We start from the raw sequence: 11,393 nt of genomic DNA, 5'->3' as shown, positions 1-11,393 counted from the left end.
AAAGGCACGCACGAAAATATTAGTATCACACGGCAGCAGACGCCTCATAACGGTAAAGAAGAGAGTATAAAGTGCCATTGATGAAGAAACGAGACAAAATTGTGAAGTTACTAGACGTCAAAATTATCATTGATCGCTGAAAAAAGTAAGTGTCACAACTCAAAATTTTTATCTGAAATATTTAAAAAATTCATCTATAACATTTAAAAAATTCTGAAATATCTATGAAGTCATCGATAATTATATTATTGAAATAATTCAAAATTAACCGTGAGAAAATAATTAAAGATTAATACGACATTGAGCACAATTGATGAAATCATTTTAATGCTAATTATATTAAAAAGGCGGCAACGAAAATTCATGTGAATCGTAACGTAGTTCAATTCAATATATATATATATATATATATATATATATATATATATATATGTATATATATGTATATGCATCGGTGTTCGCTTTCATAATTCATCGCCTAATTCAAGATGTGCGTGAACTTCAATGACTTCATAATCTACGGAGCACAAGTACGAGCTGGTACGAGGTAGTACGAGCATTTAACAGTGGGTAACCTGTGGCGCATGAAAGTTCATTCTTCTTGCTATGTGACTATGTGACACTTCAAGTCTTCAGTCGGGCCGTGTTGCGGGTCATGAAAGGGTGATGGGTATTCTTTCATTTTACACATTGACACGAAGTTGACATATTGCGGAAAAAATCTTATGTCGTTCCGCTTTTCTCTCTAATATTATTTGATGATTTTCGTCAGATCCACTAATGGCAGGAGAGTTGCGTAAAGGAAGGTTTATGGGTAAGTTGTAGGATGCTGCTAAGCTTAGAATCACAGCAACTTTGGATCAATAAGCGCGAATTCATTTTTTATCAATGAATTTTACTGATATTATTTAATTGCTATATATTAAAATAAAATTAATAAAATTTATATTATAATAATTGTATGTATTATAATGATTTGTTTATGTAAATAAAAAAATGTTTGACTAACGGAATTATTTTCGCCATACTTTTAATTGCCGAAATAGAGTATTCTAATATTACTTAAAGTATGAAAGATATGCAACAGAGTTATAATTAAAATACTTATGTTTTTGATATATATAATAGAAAACATTAATAAGAATTTATTATCTTCTTTATTTCAATTTTTTACGAAGTTAATAAAATGATATATTTTATTAACATGCATTTTTCTTTTGCAAAAATTTTTATCAAATTAAAATAGATTTATTTAAAGAAAAAGTTACCAATTAATTTTTATTTTAATATAGCAATGTGATTTATATAGCACTATTTCTTTTTTTAAACCTACAAATCAATATATGTATACTATTGTGTAATATACCTGTATTTATCTTAATCATTTGTCACTACTTACAAAAATATTTTAGGAAATTATATTTTTAAAAATGTTGGTGTTAAAATAATTTATTTTTAGATTAAATAATATTTCTTTTACTTTACTGATTAATCTTTTTAAGTTCCAGTTCAACCAAGACCACTTCTGTATTTACGTATATTAGAAAACTCCACAATGTTCTATTGCGATATTGAAATTCACCAACGATGGAAGAAAGAAAACTTACAAACTCCTGTGACACTTTGGCAAGGTTAAACAAGAATGAACATAAATTATATGAAAATCAAAATCATTGTATCAAACCATTATCTATCACATTTGATGAAGAAGATGCCGAAATAATAAACCACAAAGATTCTATTAATGATTCAACAAAACTCAATTATTGCAATAATTCCTCAAAAGCATTATTATATACTAAGGAACCTCAAGTAAATTCTCGTAATTCAATATATTACATCATTAATCATTTATCATATTATATTATATTACAATAATAATATCAATATTTCCAGAATTCTCAAGAAAAAGAACCACCCTCACCAACTACTCTACAATGGGGTAGAGCTATAGCTGAAGTAAAAGAACATGCTGTAGCAAAATTACAAGATGAACTCAAAAGAGCACATGAGGAGTTAAAATTGAAAGATGAAGAAGTTACAAGACTTTCAAGAATTAAGCAAGATGTTGAAGTTGAATTGGAGGAACTCACTGCCAGTCTCTTTCAAGTAAATTTCATGAATGATATTTGTTAATATATTATATAAAAGGAAATAAAGAATTTAACCAAAATTTTATATATAAATAGGAGGCACATAATATGGTGCGAGAAGCAAATATTCGTCAAGCTACCGCAGAACGTCTATTAGAAGAAAGTCGTATGAAAGCTGAAGTTTTAGCTGCTGAAGTGGCAGCTTTAAAAACATTGGTATTAACTTCGACGCCGGCTAAACCAAACTTTCATTTACATCCGCAAATTGATACGAAAAGTCGTCCTAACAATGAGGATAATCAGCAAGGACTTTTTGCAAGAAAACATAGAAGGTGCAAATATGTTTATAATTACTATAAACATTATATTAAACATTTTTTAAATATGTTTTCTTAAATATTAAAAATATCAATAAATGGAATTAATGGTATTTAAATTAAATTTTAAATATTTTTCTATTTAGATCACCATCACATTTCAATTTAAAATATGGTCGAGAGAGTTCTCCACCAGATTCTCCACTAAAAGAACAAAGACCATCTTTACCATCAGATCGAGAAACATTAGAAAGAGATTGGAAAAAAGATTCAGAAAAAGAGAAAGACAAAGAATGCAAAGATTTTGGTCTTGAAGTTGATCCTAGAGTACATACAGAATTTCTTAAATGGAAAGCCAATCCATGTGTAGATAAAGGTGATCCTTTCGTTGACAGAATTTTTAAAGAAGATATCGATCTTTGTCTTGATTTTCCTAACAAAGAATTGGGTACAAAAGTTAGACAAGCTGTTCTTGATGGCATCATTTTTATCGAAGCCATCAGTGATAAAACTAAATTCACTTTTCCAAAGTAAATCTTGTATTTTAATATCGATATATTATTTTTTTTTACTATTATATGAAACATAAATATTTCTTCTTTTTTCATTTTTTTAGAAAATGTGTATTACTTGAAGCACCACGTCAATGTTATTATCGAATGAGACTTGGGGATCAAGAAAATCAGTGGTATAGCATATCACAAATCTGTCGCAATCGAGTGAGTTTAAGTTCTGTAAATAATTTATTAACTGTAAAATATTAGATATTGAACAAAATGATATTTTTGTAGATCATAGCGGTCTGCGATTTTTTGAATTATTTACGCTATATTGAGCGTGGCCTTGTTAAAAGCTCAGGTAAATATTGGTTATTTTAGTTTTCCTTTTATATAATATAAAAAATTTAATTATTGTTATAGTTCACGATGTTTATTGGGAAATTACTCGATTACGAAAGGAAATGGCATTTGCTCGTTTGGGCCTTGCATTATCATCTTAAATGCTTTCCATGGAGGACTTTTTCTAGTCTTAAATGTAACAAATTAGGCCATGGACTTGTTATTATTCATTTATAATTATGAACTGTAGGTTGTTCAAAAATTTTAATCGTTCCAACTCGATCTCTTTTTTTATCTATTGATCGAGATTTTTTTAGAGTAAGTGTTAAAGTTTTAATATATGAAAGCTCTCAGATTCCTCTATTATAGCGTAAAACGCTTTGAGTTATTTAAGAAGAGAAAAAGAATTTATACAAATCAATCTATGAATCTTTTTGATTGAGATTATAATTCTTAAAGTATCAACATATATTTTATTTATAAACGTAATATATTAAAGATTTCTTTATCGATCTGAAATTCATACTATATTATTTTCTAATAAAAATATGTTTTAATCAGTTTTAAAGTGCAATCAAGTATTTCTAAGATATTGGGGAACATGGTGCCTTTTGACTTTTCGCTTATTAATAATGCGTGATTAGTTTTTAGTTTAAGCTTTAAAGTATAATGATGACTTAATCACAACACATAAAAAAAAATGATTACATTAGTTTTCTAATTTATTAGCAATTATAATTATCTTTTTTAAATTGTATAATGGCAGCAAATAATATAAGCCATTGTTTTATTCAAAAAAAAGTATAAATGTTGTAATTTAAAAAATCATATAGAGAAAAATTTCTAAAATTTTTTTTAAATTATTTTTATTTATTTATATATATATACCTTTGGACATAACAAATAAGATTCTAAATTTATTTTTAAAAAAATTTTGCAATTTAATATAAAATTTAATATAAACGTATCATTGAACATTGAAGCACTAAAATTTTTTATATATTAAAGATTTCAAAAAATGCCATAAATTATTTATAAAAAAAATTAAAATATAAATATTTACAATTGCGTTTAATAATAAGTTACATAATATAACATATTTAGAATTTATATTTTTAATTCTATTTTAATTATAAATGATATTTTAGTAAAAATAATGAAAATTATATATCATTTTTATATATAATAATTAATATTTTTTGGATTATTATGAATTTGAACATGAATTTTGTCCAAAGGTACACAGTTTCCCCCAGAAAATATTGTATCATATTCATTTTTAATAATGTTTTCTTTTATTACAAATATTAACTAGTACCTGGTAATTAGTGTGCATATTAAAAAAATGTATACTATTTATGGATTAAGGATTACATAGAACATATATATTATGTCAATAATATATGATTAAATGATAAATATTTGAAATTATGAATATTTGGTTGTGCAGTAGTTAACAAATTATTTTTTATAATAGCAAATTATAGTTATAAAATAATTTTTTATTGTTATTTTTTAGTGCAATGTTTTATTCATTTAATTTATAATAAACTGAAATTAGATATTTGATATACTATATATTTACAATCAAATTTTGTTATTGTTATATATAAAAATTTATTTTAATTTTGGTTGATAAAAAAAATCTATATATGCTATATTTCATCTTTTATTTTAATATGCGAATCAGAATTTTTTTTATTTAGAACTTAAAAAAAACATTTATGCTTTTATTCTATCATAAAAATCTAATTAAATATGTAAAATTGTTTTTATATATTTACATAAGTAAGCATTAANTAAGATATATATATATATATATATATATATATATATATATATATATATTATATGTCTTGTATATTGATGGTGCTTTACAAGAATTATATTTGTATATAATACTTCCAAACCAAACATCTTAAATTAATTTTAAGAATTTGGTCTCTTAGCATGGTTTACATAGTCAATCAAAACAAAACATATGTTTGAATAAAAAAATATAATACATAATAACATATATTTTAAATTAAGATAATTTTTTGCAAAAATCATATTTTTAAAAATAAGATTTTCAAATCAAAATAAATTTTAGTTTATTTTGTACGAGTAACTATCTTTGTGTCTTTATATGGTATACAGATTGATATTCTATAAAAACTGAGTTAGAATTTTTTATTATTTTTCTATATTTAATATAAAATAATAATAAAATATATGTTTGAAAATTTTTAATAATATTCATGCTGTATATATACAATGTTATTGTAAAAGGTTGAACTATAAATATATTAAATATATACAATAATCGAAACGAAATTAAAATAGTAATGACATGTAAATCTTAAATAGTCTTAAATAGTCAATTAGAAATATCAATAATACTTGTTCAAATTATTCAAAGTTGCCAAAGATTGCTTCCGAATAATTTTTATTAAAATATACTGAGTTATATTACTAAACATGATTTTTAGACATATTTAGATTCGGAAAAACTAAAACAATTTTCGCATAATTATATAAAGAAAATATAATAGTGATTATCTGAAAAATCAGTCATAATATAACATCATAGTTATTTAAGTTTAAAAAAAAATTTTCATGTTTATTAGGATAGTATTAAATGTATGATCTTTCGTTATTAACAATCTTTATGTATTGTAATTGTAATTATTTTTTAATCTAATTATTAATTAAATAAAAAAATTTTTTTCAATATTATATTTATTTTTAAGCCTTTTTTTTATAATATTGTTCTTTTTAATATTATTTCATATTATAAATAATGATTAAAAATAATTAGAATTAAAAATAAGAAAATAAAGAACATTTCCAATTGAAAATTTGAATTTGAATTTTCTTATATTTAAACTTATTTATATCCTAAAATTATTTCAAAATTATTTAAAAATAACTTTGTAATTAATATGAACTCAATACATATATAAATAACCGAACTATCGAACTTATTTAAAATTAAAGATATTCATTTATTAAATCAAGCAGCAAATTATTCTATTTAAGAACAAAAATTAAAATTTATTTTCTATTATTTGATTATAATCATGTTTTTTATATTCCTAAAAAATAAAATATAAAAAATATAATACTATTATTTTTATATTTTGTGTAAAAGTAATTGTATTCATACTAATTTCAATTAAAATAACTAAAATAATCCTTGTGTTCGAAACATAACAATTACATAATTATCTTTTACATATTCATATCTTGCATATGATACTTAAAATCGACCAATAGATGGTGCTGAGAATCAAATTCTCTCTCTTATTCTAATAATACTTTGTTGACTAACGTTATTTTTTTCTTTAAATACTAGTATAAAAGTTTGTTGAAGTCTTATTCTATCACGTATTGCTAATTTAGTCAAAGTGAACAAACGTGCGGTACAATATGTGGAAAACAGTAGGGATGTTAGGACTTTGTGTCGCTGGAATATCTATTTATTTATCGTAAGTTTATCAATGTTATAAAAAGATTAATATAAATTGAATACAATATCAGAAATATATAAGTATTTATTTATATAATTTTTATATAGAATATCTATCATAGATATCAATAGATATGTATATGATATATATTTTTTAATTGATCGATTTTATTTTATTTCATGTAAAAAGTACTCCTAATAATATTCAATCTTCATATATTTTTGTAAAAATTATAATTATATAATTTATTATTACAATTTTATATTATATTATAATTATATTTATATTTTAAATATAAAATGATTTATGATTTTAAAATTTTAATAAAAATCTTTTTCCTTACGTAAAATTAATATGATTCTTTTTAATATAACATATTTTTATTTTCTGAATTTTTTCATATATTCATTTATAATTCATGAATTCCGATTTGTATACGTAAGAAAAATGTAAACTTTATTTATACAAATTTATATATATAAAGAATTTATTCATATCATATAATAACTAATTATAAAATTTTAATATTATTTTTAAATATTTATAATTTTTATTTTACGTTTTACATTTAAAATTTATTATAAGAATTTAATCCTTTCATATCTATATATTATGTTCAAATATTTAAAATTCTTAGTATATATTTATATATCAAATTTATTTTTCAATTTTATTTGTATAATATCAACAAATATTGATTCATTCAATATATTATTACAAATTATAATAAATATTAGTAGCTTTAAATATTATTGATTAAAAATCAGTTTAATGCCGTTAATTGATTATAATAAATATAAATTCATCTTTAAATAAAATCAAAATCAATATTCATTAAATATAATTATATTGAATTTAGAGAAATTAATAAAATTCATAGTTATTTCATATTTTAAATTGAAAATGGAAGAGATACATTAAACATCAAAATTAAAAGTAAAAAAATTCTGATTTTTGAATCATTTAATTTTATACTATTATGATTTTGCAAAAAAAAATTATATAATAATTTGCTTAGAAATACTTTACACGATAAAGATTTTATTTTCACTTTATTAAAACAATTTTCAATAAAGATGTTTTCACATTAAAAAACGGAATGAAAAAATGAATATAGTCTTTTTTTTTCAAAAATTGTAAAAAATTAAATTAATTATGGAATTTGATAAATTTTTCTAAGATATAACGAAGAGTTATTTTAAATTTATAAATTCATCATTAGTCATTATTAGTAGTTTAAAGTCCATTCTTTAAGCGGATTCATAATTTAACAAGTAATTTTATTATAGTTTGAATGAAAAGTATGCTATCATCATTAGAATAATAAAAATTATTTTAAGTTTCTTTATTATTTTTCATTTACACACTTTTTGGTTCTTTCGATATACAGATTGTTTTATAATTTGATACAATAAATATATATATTATAAATACATAAATATATATAAATATAATATGATATAACTGAACAGAAAAAAAAAATCAAAAATATAAAAAAAAATTGTTTAAATTCTTGTTTTTGGAAAATCAAGATTAATCGTATATAATCAAGAAATAGATGAATTTTCAAATTCTTTCTCTTTTTTTGTTTTATTTATTTCTAATATTTGATCGAGTGATTAAAATCTATTTTATTATTAATAAATGTCATTAATAAATTTCTTATATTATTATCAATTTATTATTTATTTACTTCTTATTATCATATATTTGTATAATTAAACATATTTTCAAATCATTAATATTCTAAATAATATATAATAATTCATTTAATACATATAAAAACTGCTTATGCAACGGAAATAAGAAATGTCCAGTAAACAAAATTAATGAAAGATGGTTGTAGAAAATTATTGTTTTTATTTTACTTATATTTTAATCATTATTCAAAATCTAATTATTCTATTATTAATATATTTTATTTACATTAAAATATAAAATTCATTGATAATAATAATAATAATTATCAGTTTTGTTGCTTTATAAATACTTTGTAATGATATTTAATCGTAATGTTATCTAATCAAAAACTTGTAGTTATATAAATGATTAATTATTACTTTTAGAACTAAGATTAGATTTTTTAATTTCAAAAAAAAAAATACGAATATTTTAAATCATATTTCATCACTTGTCATGTTCTTAAATTTATGATATTCATAAAATACTTATACTATATGTATATAAATCGATTTTTAATAAGCATCATTATTAAAATATTATGTAAAAAATATTTATATATATAAATAAAAATATTTATATATAATCATTAATATATGAAAATATCATATTTTTAAATTATTAACTTGATTAGAAAATTATCATTTCATATTAAAAATATAAACAGAACAAAATAATTGGTTAATTATTACAAAATGATTATTAATTATAATAATATTTGTCAATTCGAATGATATGATTCTATATAATTTGATAACTGATAATTCTATAATTGAAACGCATAACGCTCATTTAAAAAAACTTATTTTTCAAGATGAATCTTATCTCATCTATCTTCTTTATTATTTGATGAAATACTTATATTTAGAAATTTAAAAAAAAAAAAGTATCGTGAATTCGATTTCATGAGGTCATGACTGAATTTTTTAAAATTATCGAGAGAGAGAGAGAGAGAGAGAAAGGGAGAGAGGGAGGAAGGGAGGGAGAGAGAGATTATACATAATTGTGAATATGAATAGCATAATATATTAAAAAGAATATAATCTATATTTATAATTTTACAAATATGTTTAATAATTTTAGTTCTGTGAATGAACTTAACGTTCCAACTTTACCGGAAACAAATTGGGGATCAAAAAAAAATGAAAAGGAATCTATAGAAATACGACCTTTCAAAATTGATGTATCAAAATCGGTAAATAATCAAATAAAATTATAATTTATTTTTGAATTCTAATTTTTCCATTCATTTTAACTTATCCAACTATTCTTTAAGCTTTTAGATGATTTGAAATATCGCCTGGCACACAGAAGAACATATAAAAAACCATTGGAAAATGTAGGCTGGACTTACGGTATTTCAACTAGATATTTGAATACGGTACTTGATTACTGGAGAGATAAATACAACTGGACTGAGAGACAAGCTTTGTTAAATAAGTATCCTCAGTTTATGACTACTATTCAGGGTAAGGAAAAAAATTTATGCATTTTTATAATTAATAAAAAATTTAATAAAGAAGAAATAAAATACGTAAAAATTTTAGGTTTGGACATACATTTCTATCATGTAAAGCCAACAAATTTACCAAATAATAAAAATTTAAAAGTTTTACCTTTGCTAATGCTACATGGATGGCCTGGATCTGTTGTGGAATTCCAAAAAATTATACCCATGTTAACAAAACCTTGGCCTAATCAGAACTTTGTGTTCGAAGTTATTGTACCGTCACTTCCTGGATACGGTTTCTCCGAAGGTGCGGTACGACCAGGCATGGCTAATGCTCAGGTAATATTGCACTTTCTGTTTTTACAGACATATAAACTAATGTATTTAATGATTTTTCTTTCAAAACTACTTTTTATTTAGATAGCTGTAATATTCAAGAATCTAATGCAGAGACTTGGTTTTGAAAAATTTTATGTTCAAGGAGGAGATTGGGGATCTATTATTGGTTCTGACATGGCTGTTCTCTTCCCAGAAAAGTTAGTAACTACAGTAACATAAAACTTTAAGAAAATTTAATATTATTTTTTTTTAGGATAATTGGTCTACACAATAATATGTGTACTTCTTTAAAATTATCTAATTTTTTCTGGTTATTTGTCGGTACCTATTTCCCATCGTTAATAGGAGCAAATGAACATTATTCAAAATTCTTTCCTGTGAGTGAAATTTTGTCCACTTTAATTGAAGAAAGTGGTTACTTTCATATACAAGCTACAAAACCAGATACTATAGGTATATATTTTGTTTAGGATATTCAAAACTTTAAATAAAATACATAAATTATTAGAAATTAAAATTTTTAATATTAATAAAACTTGTTCATCAGGTGCTGCATTGACTGCTTCACCTGATGCATTAGCAGCATATATTTTAGAAAAGTTTTCTGTGTGGACAAATAAGACATATAAAAAACAAGATGATGGTGGTATAACAGAAAAATTTATGCTGGATGAGCTATTAGATAATATAATGATATATTGGATCACTAATAGTATTACTACAAGTGTTAGACTTTATGCTGAAAACTATAGTTCATCATATAGATCTCTGAAAATTGACCAGTAAGTTAACGTATTTAATTTACAAATTTATAAATTTTTTATTTATACAAAGCATTTAAATGTACACATTTTATTTCAGATTGCCTATAAAAGTGTTTACAGCTTGTGCAGTCTTTCCCAATGAAATACTTATTCTGCCTGAAAGTTTGCTTAAACAAAAATACCCTAATATAATTCAATACAACATTATATCACGTGGTGGACATTTTGCAGCTTTTGAAGAACCCAGACTTTTAGCTGATGATATTTTCAGTTTTGTTAAAAAGATAGAGAACCTTACATCAAAATTCTCATAGAAGCAATCTTATTAAGAAAAATATTCAATAATTTTTATATATACATATAATTATTTATATATTTTTTTAAAATATTTTAATAAATTGTTATGTTTACTATTAAATACAAACAAGAGAATTATCTTTATTTATATTCATTGTATCA

General features: G+C 22.0%; 2 protein-coding genes across 6 annotated transcripts; both read left to right on the top strand.

Annotated features, from left to right (window-relative positions):
• The first annotated feature begins 8 nt into the window (after positions 1-8).
• LOC122713309 (guanine nucleotide exchange factor for Rab-3A-like) lies at positions 9-4,256 on the top strand. Of its 5 annotated transcripts, none has more exons than XM_043933653.1 (10): positions 9-145; positions 489-663; positions 773-814; positions 1,509-1,812; positions 1,897-2,109; positions 2,190-2,425; positions 2,557-2,940; positions 3,027-3,129; positions 3,202-3,268; positions 3,331-4,256. In XM_043933653.1, the coding sequence occupies exons 4-10, from the start codon at positions 1,588-1,590 to the stop codon at positions 3,408-3,410; spliced, it is 1,308 nt and encodes a 435-aa protein (XP_043789588.1). In that variant the 5' UTR covers positions 9-145; positions 489-663; positions 773-814; positions 1,509-1,587; the 3' UTR covers positions 3,411-4,256. The 5 variants fall into 5 exon arrangements, with proteins under 5 accessions (XP_043789588.1, XP_043789585.1, XP_043789586.1 ...); XM_043933650.1 differs by having other exon boundaries at positions 1,503-1,812; XM_043933651.1 differs by having other exon boundaries at positions 489-670.
• Positions 4,257-6,569: 2,313 nt separating this feature from the next.
• LOC122713468 (juvenile hormone epoxide hydrolase 1-like) lies at positions 6,570-11,358 on the top strand. Its single transcript, XM_043933949.1, has 8 exons — positions 6,570-6,719; positions 9,465-9,576; positions 9,658-9,850; positions 9,929-10,170; positions 10,252-10,367; positions 10,424-10,623; positions 10,718-10,952; positions 11,032-11,358. The coding sequence occupies exons 1-8, from the start codon at positions 6,661-6,663 to the stop codon at positions 11,246-11,248; spliced, it is 1,374 nt and encodes a 457-aa protein (XP_043789884.1). The 5' UTR covers positions 6,570-6,660; the 3' UTR covers positions 11,249-11,358.
• The last annotated feature ends 35 nt before the right edge of the window (positions 11,359-11,393 follow it).

The sequence above is a fragment of the Apis laboriosa genome, unplaced genomic scaffold (genome assembly GCF_014066325.1).
Source record: "Apis laboriosa isolate Shangri-la unplaced genomic scaffold, ASM1406632v1 scaffold23_cov150, whole genome shotgun sequence".
NCBI classification, from domain to species: Eukaryota; Metazoa; Arthropoda; class Insecta; order Hymenoptera; family Apidae; genus Apis; species Apis laboriosa.
Note: the sequence above shows the minus strand (reverse complement) of the source record. Positions and strands in the feature narration are given on the sequence as shown.

What these genes read in the sequence shown, in the direction of transcription:
- LOC122713309 (XM_043933653.1), top strand. Translation starts at nt 1,588, where the DNA reads ATGGAAGAAAGAAAACTTACAAACTCCTGTGACACTTTGGCAAGGTTA. An exon ending in ACTAAATTCACTTTTCCAAA is followed by an intron (nt 2,941 to 3,026) that starts GTAAATCTTGTA and finishes TCATTTTTTTAG; the next exon opens with AAAATGTGTATTACTTGAAG. An exon ending in TGGCCTTGTTAAAAGCTCAG is followed by an intron (nt 3,269 to 3,330) that starts GTAAATATTGGT and finishes TTATTGTTATAG; the next exon opens with TTCACGATGTTTATTGGGAA.
- LOC122713468 (XM_043933949.1), top strand. Translation starts at nt 6,661, where the DNA reads ATGTGGAAAACAGTAGGGATGTTAGGACTTTGTGTCGCTGGAATATCT. An exon ending in CAGGCATGGCTAATGCTCAG is followed by an intron (nt 10,171 to 10,251) that starts GTAATATTGCAC and finishes CTTTTTATTTAG; the next exon opens with ATAGCTGTAATATTCAAGAA. An exon ending in GCTGTTCTCTTCCCAGAAAA is followed by an intron (nt 10,368 to 10,423) that starts GTTAGTAACTAC and finishes ATTTTTTTTTAG; the next exon opens with GATAATTGGTCTACACAATA.